General features: G+C 40.2%; 1 protein-coding gene across 1 annotated transcript; it reads right to left on the minus strand.

Annotated features, from left to right (window-relative positions):
* Window positions 1–4,362: 4,362 nt before the first annotated feature.
* Window positions 4,363–6,660, minus strand: SERTM1 (serine rich and transmembrane domain containing 1). The gene has a single exon (XM_058670619.1). It carries the CDS (start codon window positions 6,485–6,487, stop codon window positions 6,164–6,166), a length of 324 nt encoding a protein of 107 aa, XP_058526602.1. The 5' UTR covers window positions 6,488–6,660; the 3' UTR covers window positions 4,363–6,163.
* Window positions 6,661–20,762: the final 14,102 nt, after the last annotated feature.

Genomic DNA, 20,762 nt, shown 5'->3' on the forward strand with positions numbered 1-20,762 from the left:
AAGACCAAGGAAGGGCTAGACAGGGACAAGTTCAGAAAGGAGAGGGGGGACTTGGATCAGGAGGAGGAAAAGGGAGTGGGGATCTGGAGGAAGATCCTGGGGGAGGGCAGGGAGCGTGTAGTGGAAGGGAATGGAGGAGGTAGCACTCATTTGCAGCAAAGACCGTTTCCATGGATAGAAGATGAACAGATATTTGTAGCCAGAAGAAGGGCTCCCACCCACTCCTATATCCCACCCAGGGTGGATCTGAATAGGACTTTTTGTCCATTTCTGCTCTATTTTCCACAAAGCAACTGGAGTAATCTTTCTTAAGCATAAATTCAATTATGTAACTTTCCTGTTTGAAATCTTACAATGGGTTCCCATCATACTCAGAATAAAATACAAATGTTATACTGGGAAATCTTGGATTCACTTTAAAATAATGTAGGATTTCCATTAATATTTTTAATGATACTTTTACATTATGTTATTTTTTTCTGCTTCCTACATTTGTTATGTCATGATACATCCACATAGCAGAAAGTGAAGCCACTTATGGTTAAATGAACGACCATGCCATTGTAATAACTTGGGGACAAATAATAAGAAAGGTATATAGGTAGGGAGCAGGAGCAGAGGTGGCGAAAGGATGACCCCCCCATGCATGTAAATCTATATCGATGGAAAAATGTTTATATAAAAAAGAACACAAATGTTGATATAACTGTCAGTTTATGTGTAAACTGCCCCATCCACCTCTTTAACCTCATATTTGACATCCAATATTATGACTTTTCTGCCAATACATACTACATCCTTTCCTTTAATTTGTGTAAGCTCTTGCTTATATAGAGAATTCTCTTCCCAACACCTTTCGAGTACTTCCATATGATTTCATAAGGAAGATCCTCTCCGATCAGCATGTGAGTTTCTTTTGTTGTCTCATTCCACAATTCTATTCTCTTCACTGTGCTAATTGCAATGGGGACTATGCACATTGTTTGTTCATTTATTTTTCTGAGTATCTTTTTCATAAGTTTAAAATCTTCATGAAGGTAGGAGCTATATCTGTTTGTTTTATCCAATGCTCAAGAATGTATTAATTTATCTCATAAATACTTGCTAATTTTCTTATCTTCTAAACAGTGCTCAGAGTGGAAAATGCCTTACCTCACAATGAGTCCAGCTGAAAAGAACAAAAAGCCACTCTTACAACAGGTCATGAGATTTCCAGACAGTCTAAAGGGACAGTAGGAGTTTGTGGGCTCTGTTATTGTTAAAGGAAATAGTAATTTTGTCCCTGATAATGGGCAGACACTGAGCTATAGCTTTGAATTAGAAGCATGAATGAAGAGGTAACTAATATGTTCTGTTCATTATTCAAAGGAACAGAACTTAAAGGAACTTTTAAAAAATGCAAATATCAATTTTGAACATTACAAATCATTGATCTTCATAGGAGATGTGTGTGCATGTATGTGTGTGAAGGAGTACTTTTAATTTTTAAAGATTTATTAATTTTTATTGCAAAGTCAGATATATATAATGAGGAGTACTTTTAAAGTTACTGAAGGAGTACTTTTAAAGTTTGTGTAAATCAGTATTAAAAAAATGAGTTCAAGGGCCTGGCGGCATGGCCTAGCGGCTAAAGTCCTCGCTTTGAACGCACTGGGATCCCATATGGGCGCCGGTTCTGATTCCGGCACTTCCCATCCAACTCCCTGCTTGTGGCCTGGGAAAGCAGTCGAGGACGGCCCAAAGCTTTGGGACCCTGAACCTGTGTGGGAGACCCAGAGGAGGTTCCAGGTTCCCGGCTTCGGATCAGCATAGTACCAGCCGTTGCGCTCACTTGGGGAGTGAATCATCGGACGGAAGATCTTCCTCTCTGTCTCTCCTCTCTGTATATCTGACTTTGTAATAAAAATAAATAAAATCTTTTAAAAAATGAGTTCATTCTGGTGCAAAACATTTATTATTGTTGTTACTAGTACTCCTGTGCCGGGAGAGACATGGATGGAGAGCTCCTATCTGCTGGTTCACAACCCAAATGCCTGCAACTGTATTGAGGCTATGAGCCAGGAGTTCAATCCAAGTTTCCTAGGTGCGACTCAGCTCTTTGAGCCATCACCTCTGCCTCCCAGAGTGCACATTAGCAGGCAGCTGGACTCAAGTTCCAGACTAGGAATTGATCCCAGGCACTCCAGTATGAGACCTGGGCATTTTAATTACCAGGTTACATGCCCATTCCCCTGTGAAAACTATTTTGAAAGCCATGCATTTGTAGATCTTCAAACATTCATGAAAAATGCACACTGTGTGAAAGCTATTTGTGGATCAGGCATTTATGTGAGTTTCTGTGTGTGTAAGTACATGTGCATGCATGCAAGCACAGGTGCATGTTTTCCTCTAAGAGCTGTCTAGAAGAGCAGCAGGTGAGCAACAAAAACATAGTTGTCCCGGGACGGAGAGCAGCCGAAGAAAGCTGGTCTGGGAGCCTGGAACTTTCCGTAGACTCTTTTGCTCCTACCTTACCTCCGACATACCCCTCCACTTGCCCCCTGAACATGGTGTGCAGTACCCCTCCAGTGTGTTGGACCCTGGGAATTTTCTAATGGAGGCATGAGACAGTAGCACCTGACATTAGTGTGATGTGGGAGCCTCTCTTAGAGGGGATGACTGCCCACAAAGAGAGTGTTAAGTCTAGAACTTGACACCTTCCTTGAGAATGGTTGATTTTCTAGTTGTGCTGTTCTTTTCTTTCAAAGCATGGAGCTCCTCTTACCTAGTCTACCATGTAGAACATTTTTTTTCCATCTTAAAAATTCTGGCAGTTACCCATATTCCTCTAATCTAGTCCTTTACATATTCATGATCTGGAGGAAGCAGAGTTCTGGGGAGCTAAGAAATGCATAACCATCTTAATTCTTCCACTAGGTCCATTACCATAGCAGCAACCAGCCAGTATGGAGGAGGTTGCCATGGGGCCCAGACCCAAGCAGGAAGTTGGTCTCAGAGCAGGCTGTGAGCTGTGGGGTCTGGAGTGCTCAGTGGTTGAGAGGTATGGAACCCTGTCCTCCTGACATGCCTGGTGGCTGTGGAGAGGAGCATTCCTCTCCTAATGTGTGTCCCACTGTCACCAGTGTTCCCCAGGGCTTTGCTAGAAATACCTGCTCTTTGGCCACACTCCTGAGGGACTGAGTGTGGCCAGGAGATCTGTATATTTTCCAAGTGCTCAAATTTTTTCTTCTCCTGGGGAAAAGGAAGACAGATCTCCCCAGATGATGTGGCCCCTCCCCAAGGGTGTGGAGAGTCTGGTTCAGCTCCACATTATTGGTCCTGATCCCGAGGATACAAGAGAAGTGAGGCAATATTCATTTATGCATCAATACTCAAACATGTAGGTGTATCTCTCTATATTTAAAACTCCAAGGACAAACCTCCTTTCTGGGAGACAAGATTGTTGATCACCTTACTAAAAAGAAAAAAAGAAGTCACAGAAGAAACCAGAGTTTTAATGGGCTCCACTTCTTTATTTATAAACCCTGGTGAATCTCTTAAACAAAGAAAATTCATCTCAAGTTCCCTGGTGCAAAACATTTTGAAATGTACAGTCTATTATTTTTGCAAGCTTATAATGACAAACCCTATTTTACATCTTTGAATGTTGCTCCCAATATGTGGGTAAGACTCACTGTGGTAGGGAGGGGTGGGACTGCACGCACAGATCACTGTGAATTTGACTCTTTAGAGTAGGTCTGCTGCCGGAATCTTGATTGTTCTTTCATGTGGAAAGGCTATAGAGTTATTCCTTAGGAAAGAGACTATGCAGAGTACCTGTAACATGGTAAGTTTGTCCTTTGATTTTTTTTTTAAGAAGCATTTCATAGGTGTCCTCTTCCTCTTCCCATCACCTAAACAGGACAAGATTAATCAAAGATTAAAGTGATAATGAAGCAGCCTCTTGTAATCCTTTGCCGCATTCACACACCTTTAATTGGGAGAATATTAATAGTGATTAAAAATAGTGTCTTTATTCTAGCTTCCAAACCACACAATCACACCCAACATTGTGCCGCCTGGAAAGAGAGGCAAACTTTTTACTGATTTTATATTTCATCACAGCAACTATTGGCTGGCCTTATGGCATTTGGGGACTTAAAAATTGGTTATGGGAGTTTTATTCATAGGCAGCAAATGTGTGGCAACAACCACTGACTTTCAGTTGGTTAACAGAGAAACAAATTGCTGTCCAACTATAGGATGGGATAAAATAATAAAGACTGATGCATATAATGATGTCAATGAGTGAAAGAAACCAGACTAAAACAGATCCTGTATCCTGTAGGATTGCATTTGAAAACCACTGAATAAGGCCATATTTTAGGCACTAAGAAGAGATGAATGACTGTATCACTGATGGTTGCTGGAAGAATTGACCATAGAGGGAGAAGACAGACTTTTGAGGGTACTGGAAATGTTCTCTTCTCGATTATGGTGTGTGTCAAAACATACTGAACTGTTTGCTAAAATGCTAAATTATGCTCCCATGATGTTGCTTCACATTCAGAGCAAGAATATGTTAGCAGGAACAATTTTGAGATAGAAGAGTTAAATGTGGTCTGATTTCAGCAAGGCTCAGGGATTGGAAAGCAGCAGCAGCCTTATGCTTCTCTACTCTCTCAACATCTCAGAGTTACAAAGATAGGTCCTGTGAAAATGGTGGGTTTCTCTTCCCATTCCAGTCCCCTCACAGTGCGCTGGGTGCACAGTCCACCCAGAGCCAGGGCTGATGCCCCTCCGGTCTCAAGTGTTTTGCACAAGGAACGATCAGGTTGCTGTGCGAATGCAATCACCTTAATACGTTAAGTGCCGAGGGCCATTTACTTTTAAAATTAAATTAAAACTCTTACTTGTAAGAAGATAAAGTTGGCTGGCTTTGCTTGTTTTTAGAAGCAGCATGACTTCCTCCATATGCTATGCCTGTGCTGACATGTGTGTCATATTTCATGGATAACCACCACTTCTCACAACTACAGGTGAACTTGGCTGAGCACAACATGGCAGCTCTTGGGATCCAGAGCTCCCAATAGCTGCACAACTTGAACGTCTACATTCTAACATAAATCCAGACAGAACCTGGAATCCTAATGCAGTTGACGCACAGCCCTTGCCAGAGACATAAAGTGCTCATGGAATATGCAGTAACACATGTATTAGCAATTTAATCTTGAAGGTTTGCAACCTAATGTGGATTAACAAACATCTGACATCTTGGAGCTTTGATATAGTCCTGCACTAAAGGATGAAGACTATGAAACTGAATAAAGAAATAGACACCATTGCTAGGAGTTACAGTATTGCATAAAATACAGCTAAATGCTTCTTTTCCCTATGCTTGATTCCTGCAGATGGAAATTACAGATGTAAGATAAAAAATTAGTTTCTCTATGGTGCTGCTCTTAGAAACAGCATCAACACAAAGGATTCCATAACTCTGGGGCATTCTGGCTTTGCAACTTAAGTGGAAATGAAAAAACAAACAAAAAACCCACAAACCCAAGGATCCTCAGAGGCATCCTAAACTGCATCAGAACAAGTATCTCTCCTGCTATTGAAAGTTAAACTTCTCCAAAACGTTTTAATGCCTTGCATCCTTCCATATATGTGGTTTTCACTTGTTGAAAGAAAAGTAAACATTTAGCATATTTTTACCCTCAGTTTTAGAATCTGAACTAAACTGCCTCTCTTCTTACTTCAGTGTCTCCACTGTGACTTTTAAATAGAGAAAATAGCTCCTATGATTTGTCAGTTGCCGTTGATCTCACAGTTTCATCAGCGGAGAAAACCGAGGGTCCAGATCCAGCCTCCCCTAGGAGCTGCCTTGAGCAGGTCCTCAGCCTCCAACGAAGTGAAATGACTTGACCCACACCTAATATGCTGGCTCCAGGTTTTCCCAGAGCATGGTTCACAATTCTGCACTTGGAGGTTTGCCCTTATTTCCATCAGCATCAACTTCTCCACTGAGGGTCAAAGCATCCAAACAGAAAAAACAGTGGAGATGGAGGAGAAGGGCAATGGATCTAAAGCCAACAGGTCTTTTCTCTCCTGAGACAACACATCTTGAGATGCTTCCTATGAGGAAAATCTAAAGCAGTTGTATTCTAGGATTCTTCCATGTTCTTCAGGAGGAGAGATTTGAAAAAGTGGACCTTTGAGAGGAAATGCTGCAGACTTCCAAGTTGGTGAAAGAACTTCCGGCATCACTTGGATACTCTGGGTAGGAGGAGCTGGAGGAGATGATGTTTTTGAGCCTCTGAAGGGCAATGATTAACAGCAGAAGCAGAAACGCTAAGAGGCTGAGGAATATGGACACGTAGATGTAGACATTTGACAGGTGGCCCGCGGATGGGTCCACAGAGGTGGATAGCGAAGTAGGAAACAGCTCGAGGAAGGTGCCGTTCTCTACAGTGCTGGCAAACCCAGATGAAGAGTCCTGCTCAGACATCTTGAGAGAGAGGTGAAAGGACGAATGTGTGTACTGAACGCCAAATCTTCATGCGAGAGTTAAAGGGGATGCACTTGGCTTGGACTGTGTGTCAATGTCCATACAAGTTGTGGGCTGGTAAATCAGGGCAACACTTCCTGGTTTTCAAACAGGCAGCAGACGATCAGGTGTCCACTGAGACTGCAACAACAACAACAACAAGGCAACTTAGTGCGTTCTTCAGAAAAGATCACATTCAGTTTCAGTTTTAGCTTTTCTTTCCTGAGGGCTTAATTATAAAACCCAGGGGGAAGGGAGGAAAAGAATGAAATAATGCCCTAAGAAACAAATAATATCCATGTCCTTTTACTACAAACGATGATATAAAAATGAGCTTTTGTTTTCTTTCCACAATTCCCTAGGGGCCAAGTTTAAGGGATTAAAGAAAATTAAACAAGAAGACTGTGTTTCTGATGTGCTCCATCTGCTGTGATCTCAACAGATGGGCCGAGTAGGTGCTCTGAGGCCAGAACCCACAGAGCCAGCTCTCAATCCCCCTCCTCTGGAAGACCACTTTTCCAGGTTCTGCAGCCTCCCTCTCCCACCCCAGGCTCATTTCTAGCCAGTATTTCTCTCTACTACACTTTGAAGAATCACTGCACATGTACTGTATGTTGAAAGTTCATGGTATGCTGATTTTCATGGTGTAAGCATTTTATGTTCCTGAATTCAGGGACCATTTCTATGTCTAGATGTTCCTTGACTAACATCCACATAAACCTAGTATATATTGAAAAATATCCTAAGGTGAGCACTTAGCTTAGCAGTGAAGACCCTGGTTAGGATGTCCGTGGCCCACATCAGAATGTCTGTGTTTGACTCCCAATTCTGGCCCCTGGCTCTGGCTCCTGAATCCAGCCTTCTGCCAAGGCATATCCTTATTTACGCAGCAGTAAGGGCTCCAGTAGCTGGATTCTAACCATCTACATGTAAGACTTAGACTGAGTTCCTGGACCCTGTCTGCCCAAGGCCAAGCTCTGACCTGTGCAGGCATCTGGAGAATGACTAGTGGATGACCCCTCTTTTTCTCTTTGCCTCTCAAATGAATACAATACAATTGAAAAGTTAAAACACAAGGAAATCTCATGAGTTTATATCCTTGCTCAGCAGCAGAGCACATAGCAGTACTGGCACGTGTTGTCCCAGGATCACAGGGCTGACTGGGGTCTGCCCAACATTGTGAGAGAGGATTGGACCACATACGAGTAAGCCAAAAAACCTGCAAAATTCAGTCATTCAACTCTGGTTTCTACCGAATGCTCATGGCTTTCTCACCATCAGAAAGTTGAAAACGGTTTTATAGTATCATTTGAAGTTGAGGACCATCTAAATATGTTCTCTTATAACATGCTGGTGGCTTTGTTGTGTATATGTTCAGCATCCCAAGAAACTTAAGATGAACTTAAAAAAAGAACAAAGTCCAAGTTCTCTCTGAATGGTATAGGAAGTACTATGTTTGCAATCAAGACGTTTAACTTTGGGCCAAGATTTCCCAATATCTTTGGGAAGCTAATCAAATAACCTGTGCTTTCTTTTCTTTAAAAAAAAGATTTTTTTTTAAAATTCAAAAGGCATATTTGCAGAGATTAAAAAATAGACAGAGAGGAAGATCTTCTATCTACTGATTCACTTCCCAAATGGTTGTAAGGGCCAGAGCTAAACCTAGCCAAAGCCGGAAGCCCATAGCCTCCCCTTGGTCTATCATATGTGTGCAAGGCTTTTGGCCATCCTCCACTGCTTTTCCATGCCACAAGCAATGAGCTGGATGGGAAATGGAATAGCTGGGACATGAACCAGTGCCCATAGGGGATGCAGGCACTAACAGGTGAACGATTAGTCAATTGAGCTATCACACCCACCTCTATCTGCATTTTCTATGATTAACTCTTCTCTGTAAAATTGTCGAGCACCTGACCTACCTCCTTAGTGTGTTTTGCAGAGCCTAATATAGCAGATAGGGAAGTTATGCTGGGAATGGCAAAGGATTGGGCAACATCAGTTTAGTGTGTATTTGTGCCTGCGGGTGCGGCCGTCTGTGTTTCAAGGGATGTGCAGAGGGGTTCCTATAACCAGGCATGAAGAAATGCTGTGTCCTAGGTCCAGGCACAGGGTTCAACGAGGCAGCCGGAGGAAGCAGGGCATCTTGAATAATGCTCTCCAGGGAAAGCTGCTCTTTCCAGTGATGACTGTCCATCACTTTGTTATGCACACCTGACTCTTGCTGCGGGATTCACAGGAAAAGTTCACTCTACCGGAGCTTTCCCTTTCAAAACCATGTCCTGCGTTTTGCCTAGGGAATTTGCCTTTTTCCTCCTGGTCTCCAAATCTAAGGAAGCAGCTGTTTCTTTGAGTGGATGACATTTGTTGCTGTCGAAGCAGTGCTGGGGATCGGAGGCCAAGAGGGGACCCTTGGGAGAAGGCTGTCCCTGTGGCTGCCTCGCAGACTCAAGTGTCTCCACGAGTTCCTGTAAGTGGTCCAGGGATGACATCTCAGTAATGCGTAAAATGAGTTAGTCCCCTCTCCTTAAGATACTTTGCATGATGATTTTAATGCAATTAGGCTGCTGTAGGCATCTAACAATCCTTAAAAAGAAAATCACAGCGAGACTGCAAATGTGTTTGTAACACTGACTTGGCAACATCTCGCCTTTTCACAGCAGTAAATGTTCCAGGCGTTCATCTTTAGAGAGTAGAGCCAAGTGTCTGGGAGGCAGCAAGTACAGGCATGGGAAAGAAAACTGGGATGGGGATCTCATAGGCAGCATCAGAAAATACCCAACACGTTCAGCTACAACCTCCTAAGTACAGCTGAAGGAAGAAACAAAGCAGCTCATTGACTTGACCAATGGAACAGATCTAATTACAAGACAAGCCAGGGCTTCAGGCTTCTGCCTGCTCCCACTCACCCCTCACACCATCGATCTCAATGTTCCCATTGCTTTGGTAGTAAGGAGTTTACATCATTTCTACCTTGGACAAAGAAGGTAAGGCAGATTTATCTTGTCAAGGTTCCTCATAACTGTGTTACAGGACAGGTAGGACACAGGTCATTCCCATATTGTAGCTGAGAAAATTGACATTCAGGGATGTTGTGATTTACATAGAATGCACAGACCGGTTCCCATGTTTCAAATGAATTCTTTTTTTTTTCCCCGCTTAACTTCCCAAAGAGAGAAACTGCAATTTGGGTCATGAGTTTTCATCTGCCACTTGCTTTGCCCAAGCCTATAGATAGCCTTGACAACTCAGTTTCCTCATTTGCTCACATCTTCAGGTGGGCCTAAGGGATTATGTGACATTTCCATGAATAAAACTAGAGAATAATAAAATGCCATCGTAAGTAACATGTGTGTAGACAGGAAGCTCCTTCCAAATGTCTAAGAAAACTAGAGCAACATTCAAGACCTCTGTCAGACTGCAGTGCTGACATGTGCAGGTCACTGATGCACTTGAGTTGGCTCGTTTTTCAAAAGCCATTTTCTCTGCGTGAGTCAATGCTGTATTGTTTCTAGGAGTGTGGTACAGACACAGACAATGTGATTGTGGTATCCACAATTTTGTGGCAAAACTCACAACTGGTTACCAAGTCATCGGTTAAAGCTAATTCCAAGGAATTATTTATTCATTTAATAAATCCATGTAATTAATTAATCCAAGGAATTAATTAAATATTCCAAGGATTTTTTAAACTTTCTTGCCACTGCCATTTAAAAATATATCTCATTGTATGTTTTTGAAAATCAGATGCAGTATCCTCCACAGATGCCGCTAGTCACAGGAGCTGGGTCAGTCTGAAGCCAGGAACAGGGATTTCACTCTAGGCTTTCTATGTGGCTGGCTAGGACCCAACTATTTGACCTTCTGTTGCCTTCCAAGCTATATGTGAACAGGAAGCTGGAATTGGGAGAACAGCAGACACCTGAACATAGGCCCTCTGACATGGCACTCCTGTGCAGGCTCTTAACAACCATGCCTAATGCCAGCCTGAAGAGTGCCTTCCTTCAGGCCACAAGTCCGCACTTGGAGCCTTGACTGTCATTGAATAGTACGCAGGAAATAGAATTATGAAGACTTGGGTAAAGCATTTGAATTCCCAAAAGGCCTTGGAAAAACAGGAGGAAATAAACAAATGAAACCTCATGACCTCAATTGACATTTTATAATTAAATATCGTTACTTTAAATGTCCCCCTCCAAATATTACAAGTTCAATTTCATTTCCAGAGTACTTATTAATTTAAAATGACAGTTACACCACTTTGATTTCATTGCTCTCCTTGGAGACAACAGAGTATGTGCAGTGTTAGAGAAGACTTTTAATGTGGCAACATTAATTTTCATTTCCTTATTGAAGTTTTTTATTTTGTTAGCTGATGTGTCTTCTTTCTCTCTGGTATATAGTTTATTTGACAGCAAGAGTATAATGCTCAGGAAGAATGAACTGTAGGTGGTTAGGCAATGTGACAGGTGGCACTGGAGAAAGGAAATCAAATGACTGTGTTTCAGGGTGACGCTTCATGGGCTCTGCCTCACAAACAGATCAGATTTAAAATAAAGAAGAAAGAAACTTCATCTCAAATGCATAGCCTTGACACATCTTTGGGCAGCGCCAGCAAACTCTCATTTCAGGTGACACCTAAAACCACGTGGGGATTTTAATGCTTTTGTTTGTTTTCCTGAGCCATCCTCCGAAAGCGATTTTTATAAGGAAGAAAATGAGACAGCCGGATTACAGTATTATAAACGGAGATCTGCTGAAGTGTTTTAGCTGATGGTCAGCCAGCTTTCTGCAAAAAAGCTGTGCTGGAATGTGTCTACAAAAAACAGCGGCTACAGAGATCAGGAGAGAGGGATGTGCCCTTTCAACATGAGCCCAGTGGAGTGGGGTTGATGAAAGCACAGACAGGGCAGAGCTAGAGAGCTGTCCCAAGTCACTTAGCATGGTGTCACTGTGATGCCTCCTGGAGGCATCAAGCAAAATAAGCTTTGTTTCCCAGGGGTCACTATGAGGACTGTCATGTTCTAGGAGAACAACAGCACACAAAAATCCTTGCATGCTGCATCCCTGAGGAAGAAGAGCCCAATAGCCTCATCTCTGAGTCCGCCTTCATGAGTACTGCAAGACTCGTGGTGGAGACGCGGCATGTCAGGAGAGCCTGCGTTGTGACCTTGTGATTTCTGTACTACCATGGTTGTTAAAAGAGCCTACCAGTCAGCCCCAAATGCGGCACACCATTTTGGATTTTGTGGTCTTTATTTGTATGGGAGTCTACGTGAATAGCAACTATTTAATTTGTGTGTGTGTGTGTGTGTGTGTGTGTAAAACTGGGACAAGCTGCTTTGTTCCCCTGCAGACATAAATGAAAGAGTGACCTGGTTGTTACAACAAACGTGACTATTACCACATTTGATTACTATGCAGTCTAGCTGTGTCATACTCAAAAAAGTGGTCCTGAGGGGTAAGTGTTTGCTCTGGTGGCCCACACCCCCTACTGGAGTGCCTGGGTTTGATACCCAGTTTTGCTTCCCAATTCTAGCTTCATAGTAATGCATACTAGGGCAGGCAGCAGGTGAGGGGCCATGTGAGTGGGTCCCTGCATCCATACGGGAGACATGGATTGAGTTCCTGGTTCCCATCTTTGGTTCAGCCAAGCTCTAGTCATTGTGGACATTTGGAGAATGAACCGGTAGCTGGGGAGAGCTCTCTTTCTCTAAATATAAGTGAATGAATAAATACATAAAATACATAGGAAAGAACAATAAAAACAGCAACTTCAGCAAGTGAAAAAGGTGGTCCTCCTCAAGTCATTAGGTATTTATAAAGTATGAACGTGACATAAGAAAACACTTCTTCCAGTATATAAAACGTTGAAATTATAGATAATATAGTGTATTTAGTGGTTCCAGATGATGTTGGGTATCCTTTTTCTACAAAACCTATAGAAGCAATTATTTCCAGACTTCAAAAGGTGTCTTGGCACATCTGAGCAAAGCCATTTTTAGTTTTATTCAGAAACTAGCAAGTTTGATATAAGCAATTTCTTTTCCCTTTGCATGACTATCTTCTAACGTATTCTTATTGCCTATGGCCTTTGAGGTTATGTGAGATGAGAGAGATTGGTGCTGGCAAGACACACTTCTCAGCAGCTGCTGTAAATATTCATTTACAGTCAATGGCAAATATTTACCTTTGGGCTTGCAATAACCAGAATAAAGCTTATTGTGAGATTGCTTTCATTACTCTAATACAACCATCCATTTGTTTGCCTATTGAGAACTCCCTTATCAGTATGATGCTTTGGGTAAGGGCTTTTTTGTGTGAACTTTCATTATGATTCCTTCTATAAGCCCAATAAAAACTGTAACCACGTTAAGGCAATAAATTGCATTTTTTGGCTATTAGACATTGAGTGGACTACTGGAATTCATGAATCTGGACTGAATAATGTGAGACAAAAAGGAAAATTTACAGTCTTCTTAATTACAGTTCAAATGAATCATAGAGAAATTAGAACTTTTTTCTAGTACTTCGGTGGAAACGATAGCAATGACAAATAGCCGGGTTAGCTGTCGTTTATTTTAGCAATCACACAGGGGCAAGTCGTTAGGTAGCTTTGGAGTCAATCTCACCATATTCATCCTCTTCTCCAAAGTAATGGCTCTTGTCTACCTGATTACTCCCAGGCTCTACAAAATATTTCCTCAGGAAGAAAAAATTAAATTATAGTCAAAGTGATTTTGTATTAGATAACTTATTTTGTCCTAATTCTTAAAAATAAGTTGTCCACATGAGGTATAATTCTAATCATGTTCAGAAATGTATCTTTCTTAATGCCAAATTATCTGTTTGCAGATGACATTATTGTGTACTTGGAAAACATAAACACTCCACCAAAATGCTGTTAAAATTGATGAACCAATTTAGAAAATTTGTAGGTTACAAAACAAACAGAAAAACCAGCAGCTTTTTCATATACTAATTGTACCCTTACAAAAAGGGAAATCAACAAGGAAATCCCATCCACAAAAGTCACAACAACAACAAAATATTCAGGAATAAATTTAACTGAAGAAGAGAATGGTCTCTAAAATGAAAATGATCAAATATTGATGAAAGATATGAAGGATAAAAAAATGCCTTGCTCATGACTGAAAAAATTAATATCATTAAAATGTCTATAGCAATCTACAGATCAATGCAATCCCTTTCAAAATATCAATGACAATCTTCTCAGAATTAGAAAAATGAATCCTAAGATTCATGTTGAATCACAAAAGATCTAGAACAGCCAAGCCAATCCTAAACAATCAAGTTGGAGGCAAAAAAAATGTCTGATCTAAAAGCATATTTTAAAGCTTTAATAATTTAAAAAGCATTGTACTGGAAAAAAATACCTTCATCAATGGGACCAAACAGAGAATCCAGAAGTTAATTTACATACATACAGCCAGAAATGAATCTACATAGATACTGATACCTGATTTCTGAAAAAAGTGTTCAGATTATCCAGTGGAGTAAACATAGTCTCTTCAACAAGTAGTGCTACCCAAACTAGATTAATATATGTAAAGAATGAAATTAGATCCATACCTCTCACCATAGACAAAAATCAACTCAAGATGGATCAAATGGGCCCGGCGCAGTGGCCTAGTGCTAAAGTCCTTGTCTTGCACGCATTGGGATTCCATTGCTTGCTCCTATCCTGGTACCCTGCTTCCCATCCAGCTCTCTGCTTGTGGCCTGGGAGAGCAGTCGAGGATGGCCCAAAGCCTTGTGGCCTTGCACTTGTTTGGGAGACCTGGAACAAGCTCCAGGCTCCTGGCTGCTGGTTCCTGGCTTTGGATCAGCTCAGCTCCAGCCATTGCAGCCACCAGGGGAGTGAATCAGGTGATGGAACATCTTCCTCTCGGCTCATCTGAATTTCCAACAAAAATAAGTGAATATTAAAAAATAAAAGTATTAAAAGATGGGTCAAATTCCTAAATCTAAGACATGCAATTATAAAATTGCTGGAAGAAAATGTAACGGAAATACTCTAAGACATTGGTGTGGAGATGACTTCTTGGATAAGACTTCTAAAGCACAAGAAACAAAAGAAAAATAAACAAATGAAAGATATCAAACTCAGAAGATTTTGCACAGCATAGGAAATGATCAATAGGGTGAACACATGCTCAACAGAAAGGAAGAAAATATTTCCAAAGCACATATCCAAAAAAGGACTAATGTCTGTCTATATCAACAACTTGACAAAGCCGACAATGAAAAACCAGTCAGTCCAGTGGACAAATGGGAAATGGATGTTGACAGACAATTCTCAAAAGAAGAAACACAAATGACAAATAAATATATGAAAAATGCTCAACACCACTAGGCATCAGGGAAATGCAAATCAAAACCAAATGGAGATACCACCTCATCCCTGTCACAATGGCTAAAGCTCAAAACACAGTGTAACAAATACTGGTCAGGAAACAGAGGGAGAAGAACACTTCTACACCATTGATCAGACGAAAATTAGAGAAGTCACTGTGGAGAACACTGTGGCCATTTTATTAAAAACAGAGATAGACTTGCCACATGATCCAGAAATCCCACTACTGGGTATGTATTCAAAAAAGTTGAACACAATGAGTCAAAGAGAGATCTACTCCACCATGTTTAAAGCAGCACTATTCAAAATAGCCAAAATTTGAAATCAACCAAGGTGTTCATATTTGATGAACATATAAAAAAACATGGTGCATATCCATAGTGGGATATTATTCAGCTATAGAAAAGAATTAAACTCCATCATTTGCAGCAACATGGATGCAACATGTAGCATGTTGAGTGAAATAAGCCAGATGCAGAAAGACAAACAGCACATGTCCCTCCTTATTTGTGGAGCTAAAATACAACAAATGAGACGGGGGTGGAGAGAGAGAGAGACAAGAGAGAAAAGAAATATCTGTGTATATCAGCATTGCTGCAAGCACAGCTTCATAAAGCTCTTTTATACCTTTGTCAAACCATTGCCTAAGAATGTTATACTACTATAACTTTAATGATCCATGACTACTTAAAAATTTACAGTGTTTGGGTGAAATGGTCACTTTTCTATTTAATTCTTCTTTATAGCCATTATTTGTGTTCCCACTAAACTAAGGTCTTTTTGCTTTTTTACTTGTTAAACTTCTTATTCAATGAAGTATTAAGACTTCTTACTGTAATGTAGGTTTAAAATATATCAAAAACTAAAAAGAGGAGGAAGGAAAGGAAGGGGAAGGAAGAAGGAAAGGAATGATTATGTTATTGAATATGTTTAAAAGTCATTAAAAATTAAAGCAAAAAATTTAACTAAAAAAATGATTTGTACCTGGTAGTGCAACTTAAAAAAGAACATATCTCGCATGAAATACAGAGTAGCTGAAGGAGATTAAAGAAAACACAATGGGATATTTCAAAAGGCAGTATGATCAAAACTGTTTTGACCTCTGTTTTGTGTATCCTCAAAAGTAATGGCAGGTGTGAATCCCTTGTATTTATACAGTAACATTTTCCTGGGAAAAGTACAGTAGAATTATTAATACATTTTTAGTATATTTGCATTTCATAAGAAGATTTGTTTCTAAGATGATTGCTTTAGTAAGAAAAATAATTTTGAAATGGTACTACTCTAGAGTAAGTTATAGAGTTTAAATGGATAATTTTCTAGATAAAAAGTCCAAAAACAATATTAGTTCCAAGCACAGTATTTTCCTGATTCATTTGTGGTGTTTAGAAAAGACAAGGAGAGGATTCCCTACACTCAGAGGATGTTGGATCCATCAAGACTAATTAGTCTAAACCAAAAAGGAGCAGCTTGCAGAAAGCATGAGTCAAACAGTTAAGGAGTACAAGGCTGACGGCCACTTCTAGGGAGAAGCAGCAAAGGTCACTGGCTAAGCAAAAGCCAGGGAAGTGACTTGAATACCATAGGCAAGGTCAAAATGAATCAGCAGAAAGAAGGAAGGTAAAAAGCAAAAAGTTATCACAACATTTTTAATGAGGGCTTTGGGACTCCATTCTCTCCCGAGGTTCCCACTTTAATCTTTTACAGCATTTCAGAAATGTATTAAGGAAACATTTTTCTCTAAATTCCCAGTGCAGCTAGAATTGATTTGATCACAATGTTAGTTTACAAAAGGGCTTGTTTATTTTTAGCAAGACTGTACAAATTTCAAAACATTCTCATTAAATCATACTGTAGCAAGATAAAGGGATGGTGTTTGTACTTCCTCCATTGTGTTTCATTTTTTTATGGTAGTTCTAATAATTTGTATACAAGGTATATTTTTTCAATCAGAAAATTCTCATAACTATTTCCATATATAGTGTGCTATTTGGCAAGGATCTGTTCTTGTAACTTAATTTTGTGATTGTCATAAATTCCTATGAATGAGTCCATCAGAGAAGGGTTTTTAAATCCTTTGCATGTGTACTAGGTATTTATATTCCTCAGGGGTCTTTGAATGCCTCCAAGACTGCCCAAAAGACAATATTGATGAAGTGCCCCCTGAATTTAAGCAGATACCTCAGAAGTGGGCAGTGATGTGCCACTGGTATCTGGAAGAAAATGTGAGACCTGCCACTCACTCTCTACCAATGCCACTCAATTACTTTTCTTTCTACTCCTACCTCCTTTACATATATCTTTCTCTCTTTTGTAAAAGATATATCTTATTTTTTATTGAAAAGGCAGATTTGCAGAGAAGAGGGGAGATAGAAAGCTCTTTCATCTGTTGGTTCGCTCCTCAAGTGGCTGCAATAGACAGAGAGGCTGGAGCTAAGATGATCCAAAGCCAGGAACCAGGAGCCAGGAGCCAGGAGCCTGGAGCTTCTTCCAGGTCTCTCACACAGGTACAGGGTCCCAAAGCTTTGGGCCATCCTCTACTGCTTTCCCAGGCCATAAACAGGGAACTAGTTGAGAAGTTGAGCAGCTGGGACATGAACCGGCACCCATATGTGATCCTGGCACATGCAAGGCAAGGACTTTACGCACCAGGCTTCCGCACCAGGTCCTAAATATAAATATATGTGTCATAGTTTATGGCTTATTTTCACCTTGGTCCTTTTTCCTTTCTGTTCCAGATTCTTTCTCCCTCCATCTCCTATAAGCATCCAGGCTAATATGTTTAACAAAGACTTTTCTTTTTGTATAGATTCCTGTAAATGCCAAAGTGTATGTTTGTGTGTATTTTCAGTTTGCAACAATGATATCTTGATAAACTATCTTGATGATTGAAATAAAGAGAAGAAAGAAATGTAAATTATCTGATGCATTCAATTCTCTATCTTTACACGTAAGGAGAGACCAAAGAATAATCACGGTCATCCATTCATCAAACCACATGTATAGGCAAAATTTGGAACGAAAAGAGATGCAATATAGTTTAGAAAAGAACTTCAGTTTCAGCAAAATTATCCAGCAGGCCACTATAAACATTTCTTTCTACTGACATCTGCACTTGTATATTTGTTTTAATGAGGGTGCTTTTAGACTATTACTTGAAAATGGATTAGAATATCGCAAATATGCATGCATGTATGTGTCTTGCATTTTTTTCAACAAAGACTCAAGCTTGCATTTTTTCAGTTAGTGTTATTTTAAATCGAGGCACAGCATTCACTTGAGTTAATGAGCCATCATTTCTCATAATATAACTACAAATAAACCTAATTGATTATGCAGTCTGTAAGTTGTATATCTTGTTTGGATATTAGCCAAAGATTTAGTAGAACATATACATGTGAGTTTTGCCAAACACAGTCTCTCATTCTTCCAGTTTTCTATGGCTGATAGTCAAAGAATGATGACAGTTTCCACAATAAAATGGATATTTAAAAAGAATAATGCTTAGAAATTGGCAGCCTCTGTAGGCTAAGATTTATATCCATTCCGTTTAGGCCATATGACATTATTTAGTAGTCAGCTGACTATTCATAAAACAAAAAATAAAATGCTGATTTCAAGATGTATCCCCTTAATGCAATGTAAGATCTTTGATGGCTTTGGGATCAATTTGAGGGATGAAAGGTTTTGTTACAAAGGACATTCCAGTGGGAAAATTGGAGTATAAACTGTACAACAGATAAAAGGTATTAGATCAATAAGTAAATGTCTCAAGTGTGATAGAAGAAAATGTCCCCAGTCCTGGGAGATGTATGTTGAAGAATGTCGCTGTAATATCAGCAATTAATTCTTAGTAGCTTAGCCAAAACAACAAAAATGTATACTCTTAAAAATATAGAAAGATGTCAAAATCTTAACAACTTGCTAATATGGCTGAAAGATATGAAGGTGTTCATTGTTACTATTCTTTTTAAGAAATTATTTATTTTTATTTGAAAGAGTTACAGAGAAGGAGAGACCTCATATGGTCGCAACAGCTGGAGCTGGGCCAAGACAAAGTCAATAGCCAGGAGCTTCTTGCAGATCTCCTGTGTGAGTGCAGGTGCCCAAGGACTTGGCCAACCTCTATAGCTTGCCCAGGTACATTAGCAGAGAGCCAGACAGGAAGTGAAGCAACTAGGACACAATCCAGTGCCCATCTGGGATGCCAGCATTGCAGGAGAAGGCTTAAACCATGTTAGGGGCCACCATACCTCTCCCACCACCCCCATTGTTACTATCCCTGCAAGTTTTTAATAGCTTTAGAATATTTCGACATGAATCCTGAGGGACAGAGGGGAAATGATTTATTGTCAAGGATATCAAGATTACATGCTGGAATACATGTAGTAAAATGGCTAAAATGTTAGAAACTTCTAAAGAAGTACAATGATGGAAACCTGGTTCTTCAATAGGCATGGCAAATACTCAAGTTTTTGCTGCTATCATCAGCAAATAATGGCCATTAACCCATAGATGCTTCTGGTGGAGCACCAGGGAACATATCAGAGAAAAGTTTAATATGGTCAAGAAACTGATCCATGGTGGTGGGAGTTGCTGCCTGAAGACCAGGACTGGTGACTCCCCAGCTGCCTCTATTCATGACTTCCCCTCCATCAGTACCCACTGTGGACTTCTTGCATAAAAAAAAATACAGTTACATGTATCTTATATCATTCTTCAGGTGCAAAAGTAGCCAAGGACATCTTTCCTGCTCTTTAAATACCCAGTCAAAGGCAGGGGTAGTGGAGTGGTTTGACAAGTCTTGAGGGACAGAGTAGTTTTCTAAGGATGACTAATGAGTAGTTGGACTTGAGAGTCTGCATCATCACTAAGGTTCAGGTTTAAAGTAGGGACTGCAGAGACAACAATAATAGATAAGCTAAATAGAAATGGAAGATTTCATTTAGGCAGTGGAGTCTGGCAGAGCAATAAGAAAGTTGTACTGGTCAAACAACTCATGCTTCCAGCAACCTTAACAACTGGCAGCCACCTCTTGGATCACATTGATTGGGGTGAATTCTCTAGTGGGGCAAGGGGGTAAACTTGGCCCTTGAAATGGACTTCCAATTCAGGATCAGGATCTTAAAATAGGGGTCTGAAGACCGTTTAGAAATTGAATATAGTCATTGCAAAATTTAAAAAAAATGTGAGGGAGGAAGAAGTGACTTCAAATGTCAATTTTTTTCTAGGCATTACCAAATAGACAACAAAGGATATAGGTAGATATCCTGAAATAAGGAGGACCAAATGAGTTAGATTTCAGATAGAAGTTACATAAAACATCATCCCTACAAGGAGACAGAACTGTCTCAAGGCTCTGAAGTTACTCATCTGCCTCCATTTCCAGGTACATTGGAGAAGGCAGGAGAAGGAAACAAAACATTGTGTTCTAGATTAGGAAAGCATGCTGCCCTGTGGGATTTCATGAGACTTTGCTAACCCTTGGTGTGAACACAGCAGCAGAGCCTGCCTGAGTGTTCCCTCTTTCTCTTATAGGCAGCCCCATGAACACTGTCTGCTTAACAGTATCAACAACGGAAACAAATATGTCTCCATGTTCCTCCTAACATGGAACAAAATGGCATGGCAGGCTAGCAAGGGTGGAATCTCAGCCCTGGCAGCCTGTTGTCATTTAAGACAACAACTCAAGATCAGAACCTGTTAAAGACAATATGGAAGCAATAAACAAATGTTAGCTCCCATTTTCCTAGAGTGCAATTTCAATCTAAAAAACGTAAGGAGGCAAAATAAAAAAAAAAATAATTGGAAATTATTTGTGGAAAACACACTGGTGACCAATAGAAAGTGATTTTTAAAAAT

The sequence above is a fragment of the Ochotona princeps genome, chromosome 12, assembly GCF_030435755.1.
Source record: "Ochotona princeps isolate mOchPri1 chromosome 12, mOchPri1.hap1, whole genome shotgun sequence".
In the NCBI taxonomy this organism is placed as follows: domain Eukaryota; kingdom Metazoa; phylum Chordata; class Mammalia; order Lagomorpha; family Ochotonidae; genus Ochotona; species Ochotona princeps.

Excerpts from the sequence above, each read along its gene's own strand:
- SERTM1 (XM_058670619.1), bottom strand. The coding sequence starts at position 6,487 with ATGTCTGAGCAGGACTCTTCATCTGGGTTTGCCAGCACTGTAGAGAAC.